The sequence below is a fragment of the Aphis gossypii genome, chromosome 3 (genome assembly GCF_020184175.1).
Source record: "Aphis gossypii isolate Hap1 chromosome 3, ASM2018417v2, whole genome shotgun sequence".
Taxonomy (NCBI): domain Eukaryota; kingdom Metazoa; phylum Arthropoda; class Insecta; order Hemiptera; family Aphididae; genus Aphis; species Aphis gossypii.
Genome location: NC_065532.1, coordinates 6,550,540 through 6,568,479, shown reverse-complemented (window position 1 = coordinate 6,568,479; position 17,940 = coordinate 6,550,540). Strand labels below are relative to the sequence as shown.

General features: G+C 27.8%; 4 protein-coding genes across 8 annotated transcripts; 2 read left to right on the top strand and 2 right to left on the bottom strand.

Annotated features, from left to right (window-relative positions):
- Positions 1-5,053: 5,053 nt before the first annotated feature.
- Positions 5,054-7,707, bottom strand: LOC114123807 (peroxiredoxin-5, mitochondrial). Of its 2 annotated transcripts, XM_027986903.2 has the most exons (6): positions 7,325-7,707; positions 6,989-7,255; positions 6,755-6,844; positions 6,554-6,688; positions 6,353-6,484; positions 5,054-5,375 (listed from the first exon to the last, which is right to left on the bottom strand). In XM_027986903.2, exons 3-6 carry the CDS (start codon positions 6,764-6,766, stop codon positions 5,184-5,186), a joined length of 471 nt encoding a protein of 156 aa, XP_027842704.1. In that variant the 5' UTR covers positions 6,767-6,844; positions 6,989-7,255; positions 7,325-7,707; the 3' UTR covers positions 5,054-5,183. The 2 variants fall into 2 exon arrangements, with proteins under 2 accessions (XP_027842704.1, XP_027842703.1); XM_027986902.1 differs by lacking the exons at positions 6,989-7,255; positions 7,325-7,707 and having other exon boundaries at positions 6,755-6,982.
- A 423-nt stretch (positions 7,708-8,130) lies between these two features.
- Positions 8,131-9,961, top strand: LOC114123743 (uncharacterized). 3 transcript variants are annotated; one of them, XM_050203378.1, is made up of 4 exons: positions 8,131-8,319; positions 9,248-9,370; positions 9,429-9,545; positions 9,631-9,961. In XM_050203378.1, exons 1-4 carry the CDS (start codon positions 8,317-8,319, stop codon positions 9,733-9,735), a joined length of 348 nt encoding a protein of 115 aa, XP_050059335.1. In that variant the 5' UTR covers positions 8,131-8,316; the 3' UTR covers positions 9,736-9,961. The 3 variants fall into 3 exon arrangements, with proteins under 3 accessions (XP_050059335.1, XP_027842614.2, XP_027842615.2); XM_027986813.2 differs by having other exon boundaries at positions 8,302-8,415; XM_027986814.2 differs by lacking the exon at positions 8,131-8,319 and adding an exon at positions 8,430-8,637.
- On the bottom strand, positions 9,723-15,428 carry LOC114123741 (probable ATP-dependent RNA helicase kurz). 2 transcript variants are annotated; one of them, XM_027986811.2, is made up of 15 exons: positions 15,295-15,428; positions 13,929-14,151; positions 13,611-13,800; positions 13,335-13,550; positions 13,127-13,262; positions 12,359-12,678; positions 12,055-12,287; positions 11,695-11,915; positions 11,408-11,629; positions 10,918-11,141; positions 10,626-10,857; positions 10,360-10,497; positions 10,117-10,288; positions 9,946-10,043; positions 9,723-9,864 (listed from the first exon to the last, which is right to left on the bottom strand). In XM_027986811.2, the coding sequence occupies exons 2-15, from the start codon at positions 14,144-14,146 to the stop codon at positions 9,788-9,790; spliced, it is 2,697 nt and encodes an 898-aa protein (XP_027842612.2). In that variant the 5' UTR covers positions 14,147-14,151; positions 15,295-15,428; the 3' UTR covers positions 9,723-9,787. The 2 variants fall into 2 exon arrangements, with proteins under 2 accessions (XP_027842612.2, XP_050059333.1); XM_050203376.1 differs by lacking the exon at positions 15,295-15,428 and adding an exon at positions 14,448-14,464.
- Positions 15,288-17,805, top strand: LOC114123742 (cytochrome b5 reductase 4). Its single transcript, XM_027986812.2, has 8 exons — positions 15,288-15,437; positions 15,622-15,893; positions 15,975-16,169; positions 16,456-16,798; positions 16,878-17,166; positions 17,243-17,335; positions 17,397-17,567; positions 17,628-17,805. The coding sequence occupies exons 1-8, from the start codon at positions 15,428-15,430 to the stop codon at positions 17,677-17,679; spliced, it is 1,425 nt and encodes a 474-aa protein (XP_027842613.2). The 5' UTR covers positions 15,288-15,427; the 3' UTR covers positions 17,680-17,805.
- The last annotated feature ends 135 nt before the right edge of the window (positions 17,806-17,940 follow it).

Genomic DNA, 17,940 nt, shown 5'->3' with positions numbered 1-17,940 from the left:
TATTGTAGCCAATTGGTATAAGTATACACATATGACGTGTAAGTAATATCTAGTTTGTGAATATATATATGAATAAATACGAGTGTGTTGGTCCGAACGGTCGAATGTCGGGCTTATATAAAAAATATAAATAATAATAAACATAATATAATCTAATGTGCAGTATTGTAGAAGTTACGTAAGCCTGTCGCGGCTGCAGCCGCCGCCCCAAAGTAAAAAATCAAAAACTCCAGCCCATTGAGTGCCGAGATGCGTACTATAAACGTGCGAGCATGCGCACTGACTTTTTATGCGTATAAACTATACGTATTATTATACCGCCGTTGTATAACCGACCGAGAGTTTCTAATTGATTTTGCCATCGTTGATGGTGACGGGGATGGCATAGGATGGCATACGTCACAAGCGGACTGGGCCTTACAAAAAAATATACATCTACATTTTTTTTCTTTATAATTATGCTTACTCGCATATTGCTTATATTTTATTATGCGGATTTAGTATTATATATGAGTAGTGATCATTAAAATATTTATTATATTTAAAGATTAAAAAATATATAAAGTTATTTCAAACCGATTCGCTATGACAATATACTCAGCATTATCAACAGTTGAACAGTTGATCAAAAGAATACATATAGTTATTTTAAAGCATTTAAAATGCACAGTAAATGCACATTTTTATAATATTTTATCATATAAGATTTATTTACCTGATTAATTGTTATACTTTTCACCACGCAGTACAGGTATCCATGTAACATACATAAACGTATCAACAATCTCGGAGATGTTAAAATTATACAAAGTTTATATATACAATACAAATCGCTTTACAATATTTTCATTTTTCAACTATAATAGTATCCAATTAATTACTTATTAAATTATATATATTAAGAATAACTATCAATATTACAGCAATTCTCTACTGTCTTCAATTGTCAAATAATCAATAATATATTATATATCTTCAGTTTTTAATATTAAAAAATAAAACAGAGATAAATGTGAAAATCGTTATTGTGTCAATGTAGTCCGTATTATAGCCATTTTTTTGTTCGTAACATTACAGAAATTAATATTAGTTTATTAATACTATATGCTATATATTAGGTATATAAGTGCATAATAAATCAAGTAATTTCATAGAGGTGTTAACAAAATATTTGAGGTTGCTAAGCATTCCCTAGCTAACACCTAGTTACTATATGCTTAAACGTGCACTTCCTATTGCGCGTCTAGCGTATTATTTGCTTATTGATGGTTTTTGACGTTGTAATTTTATGTACCTACATACTGCTATAAAACTATTACTTATTTATAGGCTATAATAGGTAATTATAATAATATAGTTACAAAATAGGTGTTTGATAATGTCATTTGTATGGAAACTGTCGACCTATACAAGTGCATTAAATATATTTATATTTGATATTATAAGTTATATACTGCAAAAAGTATTAATTATATATACCTATACGTATTGTAATATTCTTCGCACACCGTGTTGCGCCCGCAGTGCTCATTTATCCCATAATTCTTGCGCGAGGCGAGCTGTGTATGATATCGCAGACGGGGACTGATGTCGTTGTCCGAGTGAATTTTTTCATCGCTTATTTGCACGCTGTTTGTACAACGAACTTTTAAAATCCTCGAAAGCCGCTACTGCGCAGCGTATATTCATTTGACAGTCCTAAGTCTTAAACAGCGATTTTGCAGAGACATATAATATCAATACAAAATATTATATTGGACCAATTTTAAATTGTTATTTCTTAATATTATACAGTTTTAAGTCTTTACAACCGATTTAACGTACTTTCGTCAACTCGTATGTTTCATAAGTTATCGTGTCTTATAACTATTACCATTAATACCACGCATTATATCATATTATTATGCCTAAATAGGGGGACTGAACAAAATTTTAAATACAGGATATCATTAGACATAAATATATAATAAACGTCATGCTTTATATATATATATTAAGTATAAGTACCTATGTATTAAGTACCTATAACACCTATGTGTACCTATAGTCGTCGTTATGGAGATGTACCGTTTTTTTGCTTTTATGACTGCAGAGCTTACATACATGTCTATGCCGCGGCATACCGGCATGCCGACTATACTTATAAGTTATATGATTGTATTATTTTCCGCATTCAAAGCACCCCCACAACAGTTATATATAGCGACAACGACGTATGAAATAATATAAATACACATTATAAATAATTATATAATTTCATTTCTGCAGGTTAAAAAGTTTGAAATTAAAATCACCCCCAATTCACCGCGAGAAGCGACAGGGTTGACCTGCACTCGTCCCTCGTCTATTCCCCGCTGGCCACTATAGTGCCCGCCGCCGCAATACCTATGCCTACGACGCAAATTACAAGTACCTACACCCTTTTACCACCACAGTAATTTTATAGTAGATGGACATAAATATATACGCGTTTGCAATGTTTACATATAACGTGTATTATTATTTATTAAACATTTATGACGGGCGTATATAAACGATAAGTTCCAACGAATACGACACCAAAATATTGACCGTTGTCCCGGCGTGTCCTTTGAGTCCGCGTAAAATGTATAGTAATCGCATTTATTCATAGATCGCGTTCGATATTTCGATCGAACTTTATTATTAAGCGGACGGTGGGCTATGTATCGTATTATACATAATATAGACAATACTATGAACACAATATAGCTTCTAGTAAGGGAGTTCTCGAAGGGTGGGATGACGGACGAGGGTGTCATATCCCCTCATTGCCCCTTATTTTTGTCTATTGATTTCTCATCATTTATTGATAAAAAATAAAAAGTCATGTTTTCGATATTATTATTATTATTTTTTTTTTTTAGTGACTTAAATTTTTAATAATATATTTAAGTTGAATATGATAATGTAATGAAAACATATTTACCGCCATCACAGAATGACAATTTTCTATATTGCACACTTATAAGACGGAGACGACAAACCAATGCGAGTGTAACGACTAACGATCCATTTTCTTCCTATTCTGGACCAACAACAACGAAAGTTTTGTAGTGTTATACTAAATAAACTTTTCACTAAAAACTAATTTCTAACAATAGTTATTAATTGGTAATACGGATGAAAAAATTATCTTTATGTGTATATTTGCAGATTATTTAGAAAATTAATAACTCGATTTTCTATTAACTTATAGAATAAAAAAATATACGCTTAAAAATTGCTACATGCGTGACTAAGATTTTCATTTTCACATTTATACATATGAAGTTATAGATATCTATACGAAACTAAATTGGTAAATCAGACAAACCTAGCAATATTTTCTATTTATAATACAACATATAAGTACCTACACTGAAATTATGCCGAAGTTATGTATTTATCCATACTAATATAGATATAGTTATATAACATACAATATAGATCAAATTAAATATAATAAAGTATATAAAAAAAAAACGATACTTTCTACTGAAATATTTTTTGGTAAAGCAATTAAATATTAAAATATGCAGATAGCCTAGTTCTTTGGAAGCAACAAAAAATATAAAACTACTTTCCTCAAATAATTTCTACACATTTTAATGGTTGGTACTTTGGTGTTATTGATTTACAAATATATTTTTTTCTCAACAAATTAAAATAATTAAATAATACAGTATTAAAAAAAAAAAAAAATTAATTTTAAAATTATATATCAACAAAAATTGTACAGTGTTATAAGTTATAGCTAAAAGAATGATTAATTACTCTCATGGTTTTAATATATGCTTATGATTTATTTTTTTATCTGTTTTATATCACTATATAGTGTTAATATCAGTAAACAAATAATATTTCATCAAAAACTTGTTTACCGAGTAATTTCAATTTTTAAATACTAAAATATACTTATATAGTTATATATATACCTATATATTATAATTAAACTATTATTGTATATTTGTATCGTTAATAATGAAATCATTTTTAAAATAACTAATTAGGTATGGTACAATTTTTTTTACAAAATCAAAATCTAGTCATCAAGAAAAAAAATTAAAAAATGAATACTTTTATTACATTAGTATAATATACTTATAGTTATATTAACTGTTTGTTATTCTATTTATTGTCATAAAAATATTAGGTAGATAGTATTTCCTAAAACAAACATCTTTAATTTGAACATAATATCATATTATTCATTAATAATTATAACTATTATTGCAGATTACATAATGATAAATATTATTTAATTGATGATAGTAATAAAGTTTGTTTATTAGACATATTAGATTATTTCTATTTTTGAAAAAGTAAAATAACCTTATTTAATAATATACATACTTGTAAAATTCTTAGATTGTATTTAAATAAACAGTATAGTGGCCTGTTGTGCATCTATAGACTTATTATGTTGTATATCATAACTGAAAAGTTGAACCCAAAAGTATAATTTGTGATTAAATCTATTGATTTAAACACAGTATAAATGTATTCAATAGTTATAAAATTATAAAATCAGTGAATTACTGAATTATGTTAGATATATATATATACAAATATAATAATCACACATGCATGCAATTGAATTTATTATTATCACGCATAATAAAATATTGATGAATTATTGTTTTTTGTAATTAGTTTTAACAATTATATCAAAACCATATTTCATGAACATTGAAAGTATGGTAATAAGAGTTAAATAATTGTAAAACTTATCAGGTACAAGAAGAATACAATTAAAAATATAATGTATCTTTGCTACCATCAACTCGCTGGGAGAATAATTCTTTGGAAGTTGATAATAATTGATCAAAAAAGGTATTTTTAATTATTATTATAGTATGCGATCATACAGTTATTCTATTGTTTAGTTCAATTAATATAGTTTAAGAAATTTTTATAATTTTTTTACTTTAATATATAAAATAAAGTGAAATTTATTTGAATTATTCCTCTTCTATTAAACAATAATAATTCAACACTAATAAATAGTAATGAAGGAATCAGGATAACTTACTAAAAAAGAACAAATTTGAAATTTAAACAATATATGTCTATAATTTTTGCACCGAAAAAAAAAATTAGTATATATTTCGTTAAAGCACTATTTTTGTAAAAGATTCATATAAATAAATTTGAAAAAAGTATAAAATAAAATTAAGGTTAGATTACAAAACAATCTTATTAGCTAATGAACAAGACAATCCAGTGTTATCTGGCTCAACATTTAATTGTTCCACTTTACCATTTTTGATTAACATTGAGTATCTCTTGGAACGGGTGCCGCCTAATGGTGGCAAGTCAATGGCCAAATCGAAAGCCTTTGTGAGTTCTGCATTGGGATCAGCTAATAATCGTACCTAAAAAAATAATTAAAATAATTAATTCTTGTACAACAATGATACAAATGGGGTTCTGATGTTCATTCCTGGTTATTTTTCAATAACTTATTGTATTAGAAACTAATAAACGTGATGTAAATTCTAAAGGTAATAATATGTTACCATTTATTTTCAGTGTTTTTTTTTTTTATATATTTAATCACCTGGGACAACCTCCAATAAATTATACTTTCAACAAAGTAACTTTTGTTAAAATCAAACTATTGATTATTCAATATATTATACATGTAGAGATGACAGGTGAATAGAACAATCAATATAATACCTAGCCCTAAAATTTACACATTAAATGCAACTAGTATAAATAATAAACAATCTACACTTTAAATCAATAAAAATAATAATAATGGAAACTAAAAGTCATTAATTATCAGATATGTTTATTTTTAACATAAAAATGAATTATTGAAATATTTTAATACGTATTTTTTTTTACTAATTATACCAATATTTAAAGGTCAAACTTTTATCAGATTTGGTAATTAATACAGCTATACTTTAAAAACTATGTTTAAAATAGCAAAATTTAAGGTATATATTTCTATACTATGTAATATAAATCAATGGAAATTTTAATCTTTATTCTTAAGTTATGTATTGTTTTAGGCTATTAATCTGAACGTAGATATAGCTGGGGAAATACAATTTTATTAATCAGTATTAAATTTAAATTTAAATATTAACATGTAGTAGATTAGTCTTTGCCTTCAGTCATTTAATTATTTATAAATAAATGATAATTAATTGACAGATTTAAAATACTTTTGTATAATGAACATTTGAAAAAAAATTGAATTTTAAAACAATTTTTTATTTAAATAATTAATACTACCGAATTTAAGTTGAAATATTTGTTTCATTTGCAATAACTCCATAAATTTAAATAAACATAACTAATTTATAAAAACAATAATAATGGTAATTTGAAAAATTACTTTTCCTTCAGCTTTTTGATCTTGGGCCCAAGCTGCCATGACAAAGGCATCATTCACAGAAACGCAAACAATTTCATCTACACCTTTACTTTTCAGATCTTCAGCAGTGTTTACGTAGCCGGGCAAATGTGTCTAAATACATTTAATTAAATGGTTAACAGGTAATCAATATACAAGAGAGTAAAAAATGTCAGAATTTACCTTCGAGCAGCCTGGAGTGAATGCTCCGGGAACTGCGAAAAGTATAACAGTTTTTCCATTGCACAGTTCTGAAATGTTAACTTTGTTGGCGGGTGTGTTTTCGAACAAGTCTACGCTTGGCACGGTATCTCCAACCTGTCAAAATCGGATATTGTGAAGATAAAAAAATAAAAATCTCTTAACGATTGAAATCCGTCTCACTTTAACAGGCATCTTGGAATTCTGGCTAATGCTCAATAGACGTTTGGTTATTGTACTGAGTACGGAGGTCGGGACTGCACTCACTGTCTTCTGTAATGCCCCAATAGAAGAAAACATGATTGAAATAAGCTCGGTATATATTTTATAATAATATGTGAGATAGATAAGCTTAAAGCAGTTTTATTTACTAATTATGTATTGTAAATTAAGTGTGTAAGTGTGTATGTACTTTACCGTTCAGCGAAAAATGATTTATGATATTAAAATGTTAGTGATCGACTGATGACCGGTAGGGGTGGCAGACTAGAAATAACGACGTCTGATGAGCGATGAACCAACTATGGCAAACGGTGAACTACGAATGTCAAGTGCCAACTGCCAAGGCCAACGCGAAGTGATAATAGCCGACCGGTATACACTGACCGAACTCATCGGTGATTGGGTGGCGGTCGAACGCATATATAATGATGCGGACGAAAATAATATCAAAAGTTCATAAATCTATAAACAGTTTAAAGTACAAACCTTTAGTCGTGTAACTATGGTCACCGACCGAGTTGACATACATACCTATAATTACGTTACATAATTTATATCTTTATTCTTTAAAATTCAACTTTTGTCCTATGGTCTGTCTTGTATAAACACCGATAATATAATATAATTATGACCCATACGCCATAATTATACACCCATAACTTATGGGTGCCATTTATAAAATAATATGTTCAGTAAAAAAATCGTACACTTGTCCTCACAGATATATAATACATTATTATGTATCTGTGCTAGTCCTATACAGTTGAATATAAACGGGACAGACATCTAAGCCCAAAGCCCGAATTCGTGTTCACACTTTTACAGCGACAATGCGACATCGTTGACCGTATAGAATTCTGATCGTCCATTGCAATCGTTCACTATTTAAACCGCGAGTTGGGACCAGCTCAAATTTGGACACACGACTGTCGGACGACAGACGTGAAAGTGTTTACCCGGTTTAAATGTGTAATACGTCTACGTGAACGCGAGGACACAAAATGGATCAATTTATTTTATTTTATCGACGGTGTCGAACACATTATAAATACGATTTTTTTTTAATAATATTAAGTCTGTTGTTAATGCCTCTACTGTTTCGACAATTTGAACCATAGATTATGTTTTGAACTTTCAAAATATGATTCAACATCATACGTAAAATACATATTGGCATTGTACCAGGTTGTAGTACTGAACAATGCGTACATAGCGTATAAGTGTACGAACATCCGTATTCTATACCACAAATTAAAATATACTATAATATTTTTTTATATTAAATAATAAATATTAATATAAAATATTTTAATAATTCATGGTCTGTACTCTGTAGTTCTATACAGTCCAAGGTAGATCTACCGTGGTACAATCCAATAATTAAACATGGCGGGCGGCGGCTGGGACGACACCAATGAAAATGTCGCATTACGACGCTGACGAGGAACGTGTAGTTGCTGGCACCGGTATTGGCAAACCATGGTTGCCGGTTTCCCGGTTATCTAGGTTGGCTACAACGGAACATGGTAACTACGTCTACCACAAAAGTGGTTTATGAACCAACTTGGTTCGTGATCGGGATTATCACCGCTTTATCACCACACATGGGCACTTCGCACATGGTAGTATGCACCACAGATATAGATAAATGAATAGATATAGAGTTGCTTGTTTTGTTTTGAGCCCATTCGTCCAATCCGTCTTGAATTTAATAAAATAACGTAATTCTGTGCTTCTAGTTAAGAAGTTTTGTTGTAGAATTTCATATATTTTTTTTACCAACACAACATAATTAATAGTCTGGTTTGTGTGGAAAAATGAAGAAAAATAGAAACTCAATGGCGGTATTTATTAAAGTTTACAAATATTTATTATTATTCATTGCAAAGCCCTTGAATGTATTTTTTATGCATAGGTAGTACGTAAAAAAATAAATAATAATGTAATATTGGAAGACTTGCTTATGAACAAGAATCACTTTTCATTAAATTTAAGAGTAAATAAAAACATTAAAATTGGTCCTTTGTTGTCAGCAGCAGTATTAATGATAAATAAGATCTAATAATTAATAGTGGTAATAATAATTGACACTTCACAAACTGCTAGTCGAAAAACACTTGAAATATTCTTCAGCTTATGAAGGTGTTGATATTATAATGAATTATAGTGAAAAATTTCTAATATCTATGATAACTTCTAATAACCTATAAAATAATACTATTTTAGATTGTTTTTGATACCTTTTATAATTATTGGTCATATCACTTTTGAATATTTTTAATTTAAAGGCTTCTTATATTTAGACATAACTGTATAATATTAACACCCAAATGTGTTGTAAGATTCTCTATTATTTTTGAGAAATTGGCTGCTCTAAGAAATATTGAATTTTAGTGTTTATTGTTTACCCAAAGAATGTTAAAACAATAATATATTCTGAAAATCAATTTACAGAAAAATAAGTCTAAAAAAAATGAAAACCAAACAGATACAGAAGCTATTAAGAAAAAAAAGCTGACTAGTAGACAAAGAAAAGCACTATTAAAAATTATAGAAAAAAAACAAAAGAGCCAAAAGGTAATATATTTTGTTATGTTTTATAACAAATTGTATTAATTTTTTTATCAATTTTTAGAGATCTGAAATGTTAAATGAATTGAAGAGTCTTGAACTTTCAGCACCTTCATTATCATTGATGACATCTATAAGCCAAACTCAAACAAGTGGATTGAGAAATGCTTTAAAACAAAAAGTAACTATGTTACAATTTTTTTTTAAATTGTATATCACGTATTATTCATTTTAAAATACACTAATAAAAAAATATATAATTCTAGAAAAAAGATCGAACAACTAAGCCGAGTGAAGAAAATAGGAGCTCAGATGAAATGACAGTTGATGAAGATGTTGGTTCAGAAATTGACGAAGATGAGATTGTATAAAAATTTATTTATATTATTTAGTCATTTGGCAGAAAGTCTGTGATTATTAATTTTACAATGGTGGCCATATCAATTTTACTTCTTTATGAGCTGATTGTGGTAACCATGTTAAATATTCTTCCAACAAATCTAAAAAAAAAAAACAAAATAAAGATTTTGTTAAATTTTGTTAACATCCAATATTTTATGATTAAGTCAATAAAAATTTACATGTTGGCTTTTTTAACCAATGTTCTTTAATTTTTTTTGGTGAATCATCGCGGTTTTTGATTAATGTTTGTGTAAGCAAATAAAATGATTCTTTTAGGCTAAAAAAAAATAAAATAAAATAATGAAATTGTTCATCATATATTGTTCTTATAACATGGAATATATATTTACAATTTTAGCCAAGGTTTTACTATGAGATCGGGTTCGGACAACAAATGTTGTCTAAAATCTTTCAACTGTGGAAAAACGTTTCCACTCAGTATAAAAAATGCTAACCAACAATATTTTTTTTCAATATCTGGAAATTCAATCTCAGCTTGTGGTAATGACCATCCAGCTTGACCTGAATAAAATTTAATTTTAACTCTTTTATTGGATTACAGTGTTCAGACAAAAATTAGTAAAATAAATTACCATAAGTCGCATTAACTGTACAGAACATTTTTTCAGTTTCTTCATCATACCTGGGTGTAGGGTCATCCAATACTTTTAATGTTTTACATAATCTATTAGCATACACGGGTAACCATTCCGGTTCAATTGCAGTAAGACCTTAATAATTGAATTGTTATAAATTAATACATGTTAAATCTGATTTGGTATAAGTTTTATAGTTAAAAATTAAAACCTTAATTAAGTTAATGTAAATATTATTATAATTTAATTTAATATTTATATACCTTTAATATACATTTTGTCTTGTACTTGAAATATCTCCTGATAAATTAACCATTCTGGTTTACTTTTTTTTAAAACACTACTGTTGTGTATGTATACTATTTCTGTTAAATTTGATGCATAATAAGCAGCCTTATTTGGCCTTATTCCATTTCTATTTAATTCATTGGTGGTTAATCGCCTTGCAACTCTATCTAACATGCCAGCTAATACAATTTGTCTTATTTGCTTTACCTACAGATAATAAATTTTTCATTATTGTAAGACTATATTGTAATTAATAACCTGTTATACTTGTATTGGTGTGGGCGGTGTCATGTCTAAATCGGTATTTAATTTTAATGATGGCACATTTATGTTGAGTTGATTAATTAATTGATTGTTCAATTTCCAAGCTTCTAAAATTGATTTTTGATGTAATCCTGTTTTGGTGCAATAATCTTGTAGACCTCCTAACCCCGATTTTTTCATTGCATGACTTGCACCTCCCATGGATCGTAATATTACCATTAGATCCCCTAGATATTGTTAAAAAAATAAATTAGAAAGTATACAATTTTGATATTTTATTATTTTTAAACAATATTATGTATAATAAACATTATACATTTTAAATTTAATTGTTGAATTCTATTATTCGTAATAATAAATGAAAATGTTATATAATTAATATTTAATTTAAAAATAATAGAGAAAAGTAAAATTGATCAAGTCAATTTTATTTTACTAAAGTAAGTATTATATTGATAAATATTTGAATAAATGAGTTGTAATCAGTTTTTACCTAAGAGTAAAAATTCGCCTTTATTTGCCCATGAAAGTTTGGTTTTTTTCCAAGCTTCAACATTGTCACCAGGTAAATATTCTTGAACAGACATTGCAGAAATTATGAATAGCATATATTGTAATAAACTACGGTCTTTACTCAAACACAACATCTTAGCATAGTGAGGAGATAATGGAAAAGCAGCCATACTCTTTCCCAGAGGTGTAATATTGTTGATTTCTAAACATATTTTTAAACAATTACTTATTACGTAATTAAATGAATATTATAGTTATTGAGTTTACCGGCAACATTTTTGTCAACTTCTAAAGCACCTAGTGTAACTAATCTTTTTTCTGCTCCTAAAATGGTTTGTTTATCTGGTGGTGTAGGAAATGGAAAACTAGTTATTTTATCAATTTTCATTGATTTCATTTGTAAAATAACATTATCAATAGGTGTTGTTTGAATTTCGGGTAAATTCCATTCTGGAAACTCGTCATTGAATAGAGCAGATGAAAATAAACTATAAAATAAAAACAAACAATACATTTTACGAAATTGATATTATAATAAAATTAATTTGTTGTATTGCAATGACCTTGGATAAGAGCTATAAAAATAAATAGTAATACATAATTTATATTTAAGAACAGTACACTAACCGATAACAGTGTCCAGGTGAAGTTCTTCCAGCTCTACCAGCTCTTTGATTTGCTGAAGCTTTACTTTCCCAAACGACTGAGAATCTCGAAACACTAGTTAATGGATCATATTCTCGAATTTTAGTTTTTCCACAATCAACAACATATTTGACATTAGGTATAGTTAAAGAGAGTTCTGCTACATTGGTACTTACAACACACATACGGCAACCAGGAGGAGGTGGTTCAAATATCTAAAAATATAAAGGATATAATTTTAGAATGATCTTAAGTTATTTATACAATAGTCAAAAAGTAAATTAACCTTTGATTGTTTATGGGCAGGTAACATTGAATAGAGAGGAAGTACCCATAGCGGCGAAGAACTAAATTTCATGATTTTACTTGGTACTTCATCATCATCATCATCATCTTCATCGGCACTTGAATTTTCCGAAAGAATTAACTCATCTTCTGAATGCATTTCAATGTCATAATCATCTAAATTAATTTCAGGCAAAGGTTTTCCAATTTCATTTTTCTTTTCAGCCTTACATTTGGTATTAACACCTATTTTAGAATCTGTTTCTCGATATGGAAAAGCTTTACGAAGCTTTGATACCAATTGTTTTACTTCTAATTTACCTGAAAATAAATTTTTTTAACTTAATTATTAATATTCAACATCAATAATAAATAAATCAATAAACACAGTCCGTTTTTAAGCACGATTTTTAAAGCTGAATTTTTTAGTGTTTTAAACTTTATAACTTTATGATATATTTAAAATAATTAAATGAAAATCAGGCTAAGTTGAACATTTATTTTTTTTTAGTTTCATATTATAGTGAAAATAATTTCTATATAATATATTTTTATAGTTATAAACTATTTGACTTAAATATTGAGGCATAACCTGATTTTGTGATTTAAGAGTTCAATATAAATATTCTTCAATTTACTTTAAAAAACGACTATGAAAATGTATGAACTATTTCTTTTCAGAAATCAAAACGATGTACAAATAAAAAATCTAATAAAAATGTTGTGGAACAAAACTGTGTTAATAACCAAATAATATATTATAATATACCAGTTAAAAATACTAAAATAGCACCAGCTGGTAAATTAGAATGGATTTTATAGATTTTTTTATAAGCTTCATCTAAATAATCATGTGGTGTTTTCTTGTTGAAATGAATTGTCACTGGAAACTGTCTTGAACTTAGCTAAAATAGCATTTTAAAATAGTTAAATTAAAATGTATATTGAAAATTCTATTATTTTGTTTGAATATTTACTTCAATAATAGGTGGTGGTTGAGGAAAAAGTTTTTGATTTTTTGAAAAATCGTCAACTTTAAGAGTAGCAGACATAATGATTAACTTCAATGGATTAGCTCTTTTTTGACGCAGTCGAACAATACGGGATAAGATACCAATCAGTATATCAGAAAATACTCGTCTCTCATGAGCCTCATCTAATATAATTGCTGAATAGTTTTTTAGCAAAAAATCCTGATAATAAACATAATCATATTAATTTTGTTATTATTTTAATACAGTATTCAATTTTACATTTTGGATCTCTTTTAACAATACACCATCAGTCATAAACTTTATTTTTGTATTAGGTCCTGCATTTCCTTCAAATCTTATTAAATATGATACAATATCGGATGTTTCATTTAACTCTTCAGCTACTCGTTGAGATACAGATATTGCAGCGATACGCCTAGGTTCTGTGACACCAATTAATTTATTCCCACTAAAAATAAAAAAATAATACATATATTGTATTCATTAATAATTGTGTTACTTTTAATGTTAGGATAAATAATTTAAAAAATGAAGGTGTTGAATAATGAATTATATTTGTCATAAAAGTGTGTTTACTTTGAGTAGCCGGCTTCATATAAAAACTGAGGTACTTGTGTAGTTTTTCCACTACCTGTTTCACCAACCACAATGATGACATCATTTTCACTGATTGCTTCCATAATGACTTGTTCTTCACCAATAATTGGTAATTTTGAACGTGATTTTATAATTTCTGATGTCCGATTGATTGGTACTGGCTGCTTTTTAGCAGCAGACTTTATTTCTCCACTCATAATGACTGATTTAGGAAAGAATTTATAATCAATTTAATAATTTAGTAATGTAATAATAAATTAAAATGTTAACCATGACCAAATAAATGTGATGAAAATGAAAAATTTGAATTATTTGAATTTTTCACGTGGTGATATTTACTTTTTGTTGTTCAGCGGTATGTGATAAGAAAATTTGATATGCAACAACGATAAAAAAGAATGATATAAATAGTAGTTAATATACAGTCAATGAAGAATGGATATAATGGTAGATGTTATTTATTGATGTTAATATTACATTATTGTCATTTGTCATTACCTATTACGTATCAGTGTATCACAAAGTATAGTAGAAATTTCAAATTTGGTAATGTACAGTGTCCACAAATTGATTTACGTCTTTCAGATTTTAATAACCATTCTGATGAGAATTTATACCAGTATTGACTGTTCAGAGTCATTTAAATTTACAAAAAACTTCATAAGTTCTAATCAATTTGAGACATTTAGATCCATTTGTTATTATTCTGGCATTTTTAAATTCATAAAATCTTAAATTTAAAATTTATTAAACTTACATATTAATCGGGAAAAAAAATTGTATTAAATACTTTATAAATGACAAAAATTAGTTCACATTTACTTTAATATTTTTTTGTATGTTCCTATATCGGATATAGCCACGGGTTGCCGGTGCCTGCTATATCCTGTACTTTATAGTTGGGTACTTATACATTTTTATTTTAATAATGAGTGAGCATCTCTGATCCAAAATCGCAAAATAAATTACATACCTATATGAATAAATAATATTTATATACAGTATTCACTTATTACGACCGATTAATTTTATTGTGCATTAGTGGCACTAATTTGCACTATTTCTTAATATAATACAATTCATTATGCACCTAATACGTTAATAAGTATAGTGTTTGTGCTGCATTACTGCATGTCGTCATGTCGATGCGCCATGCGCATAAAAAATATATTATTTTTGCAATGCTCGGTCATGTTATATTTTTATCATTTTAGCTTGATAACATATTTGTGATAAATGATAGCGAAATCACAGATGTGATAATATTATTGACTGATGTTTTTTTCTTTTCACATAAACTAATTAATCTATGTCTTCATACTATTACCATAGATCTAGAACTTACCTACACAAATTGTTGGCGTATCGTTAATTTCGCGCGAACATTTCTTCCGATCGATTACAACTACTATGCGTGCGTATAAGTTCGAATCGATAGTTGTCTAGTGTCCACGATCACACACTCGCCGGATTCAATCATGGCTACAGGTCAGTAAATTATTAACACAAGTAACATGTACTTGATTCGTCGCTTTTGGCATCTTGATATGAATTTTTTAACCCCTTAAAATGTGCAACAGGTGTCAAACAAAATTGTATCAATGAAGATGCTGTTTAACTATTTAACATTTTAGTACTTAATTAATAATGCCATTTTATGTTGAAATACCAGGAACGACTAGAAATAAAGTGGCACTTGCACCTGGACATTCTCTGATGGATTGGATTCGTTTAGGCAATTCTGGAAATGATTTGACTGGAGTTGGTGGTAAAATTTTATCCGTTTCAAAATCAGAATTAGCAAAACACAATAAACGAACAGATGCCTGGTTGGCTATTCGTGGTACAGTTTACAATGTCACTCAGTACATGGATTTCCATCCCGGTGGTGTTGATGAACTAGTAAGAGGAATTGGCACAGATGCTACTAAATTGTTTTCAGAGGTAATTAAAGACTTTTACTTACAAACAATATAATTGTTGTTAACTGTTAACAAATTGTTTACAAAAGATTGTGAACGATAGATACATGCTTGGGTGAATTATGAATCAATACTTCAGAAGTGTGTGGTTGGCCGATTAGTGAACGAAGAATTGTTTAAATTGCCTGATATTTTGAAAGCGGCTACAGATGTCTCTGAAAATGAATTGAACATGGACTGGTTTCAACAACTTGGCTTCTTATGTTTTGTATTTTATACTAAAACACCATATCCTGAGGTACTTACATTTTTCTTAAAAGTTGGATTTATATTTATTTAAAAGTCATAGTTTCCAACATTTATTTATTTAATGTTTAGTGATACATGTGTGAATATTGAGTCATAAACTAATTGAATTCTTTTTTTTCTGTAATTTTTTTTCCTACATAAACTAAATTTAATATTGCTTCAAAGTTTATAGTATTGGATTTTTCAAAACTGTACTAATATTTGATAAACTTATCATCAAACAATATTTTAATATAATTAATTATGATAGCCTTAATATTTTTTTATAATTTTAGGTATCTATTACTTTAAAACAGCCCAATCAATTTTGTTTTGCATTGAATGGAAAAACAAGATGTATTACTTTACATAAAAATGTCAATTGGCCTTGCGTAGTAAAAATTGTAGCAGACATTGGAAAAGTTCAAGTTAAACTGATAAAAAAAGTACTTGGACTTTGGCCTACATTTGGAACCCTAACAACAACCAGAAATATTCAAATTGATTATTGGAAATGCGAGCTTCTTAATTCATTTGATGTCACACCTAATGCCAAATTTTTATTATTTAAGTATCAACAGAATTTGTACAATCATGTCTATCCAGGTCGACATATTTATATTAAAGCTAATGTGAATGGTATAAACCCAAAAAATATTTATTGAAAAATAAAAGGTATTGAGATTTATTTTTTAAGTACTAAAAATTGTTATTTTAGGTCAAGTTGTGTCACGTCCTTATACTCCAGTCTGGCCTTTAGTTGAAACAACAGAGTACGGTATAATCTCAGAGGACACATTATGTTTACTAGTTAAAAGTTATCCAAATGGAAAATTAAGTAGACATTTATGTTCTTTAAACCAAGGAGATTTAATTGAAGTCAGCCGTCCACAAGGAAGTTTTGAATGTTGGACATCAAAAACAAACCTAATTTTATTGGCAGCTGGTACTGGAATTACGCCAATGTTACCAATTATATGGAATGCTTTACATTCTTCTATTAAAAAGTAATTCAATAACATACTTCTTGTAATTAAAAGACAAGTTGCTTATTATTTATTTTTATTTTAATCCTATACATAGATATAATATCACATTATTGTATTTTAACAAAAAAGAAACATGCATAATTTGGAAAAAATATTTAGATCAAAAAAGTGCAGCTTACTCATCAAGGTAAAATGGTTATTTGTGCTATATGATTTCATAGCCATTATTAAGTTTTTAATTTTTGTAGACTGACAGTGCATTACATTTTATCAGAAGAGGAAAACTCTATGGGTGATACAAAAGGACATATTGATGAAAGTGTAATCACTAAGTATTTCCCTACATTAAATGAAGAATCATTGAATGAACATGCAGTGTGCGTTTGTGGCCCACCAGGCTTCAATAAGCTATGTGAAAAGTAAGAATAAACGAAATTTTTAAAATTATTTTTGTATAAAATATTTTTTTCTCTCATTAGGTTAATTGTCCAGCAAGGTTACAAAAAAGATGACTACTTTGTATTTGGTTAATATTTTTGTTGTATGTATGTATAATGTATAATTTATATTTATATATTTTTTTTTTAATATAAATACCATAATATAGTATTTTTTAAAATGTTTTTTGACATTATTAAAATTAATTACATAATATAATTTTTGTTTTTATTTAAAATTATGTTTTCTACATTCGAATCATTCGATATAATCTATTTTTAACAATGCCAATTTAAATTATAACACCATATTATTCAAAGAAATGCCTGTTAATGAGTTGTAGATTTTTAAGTT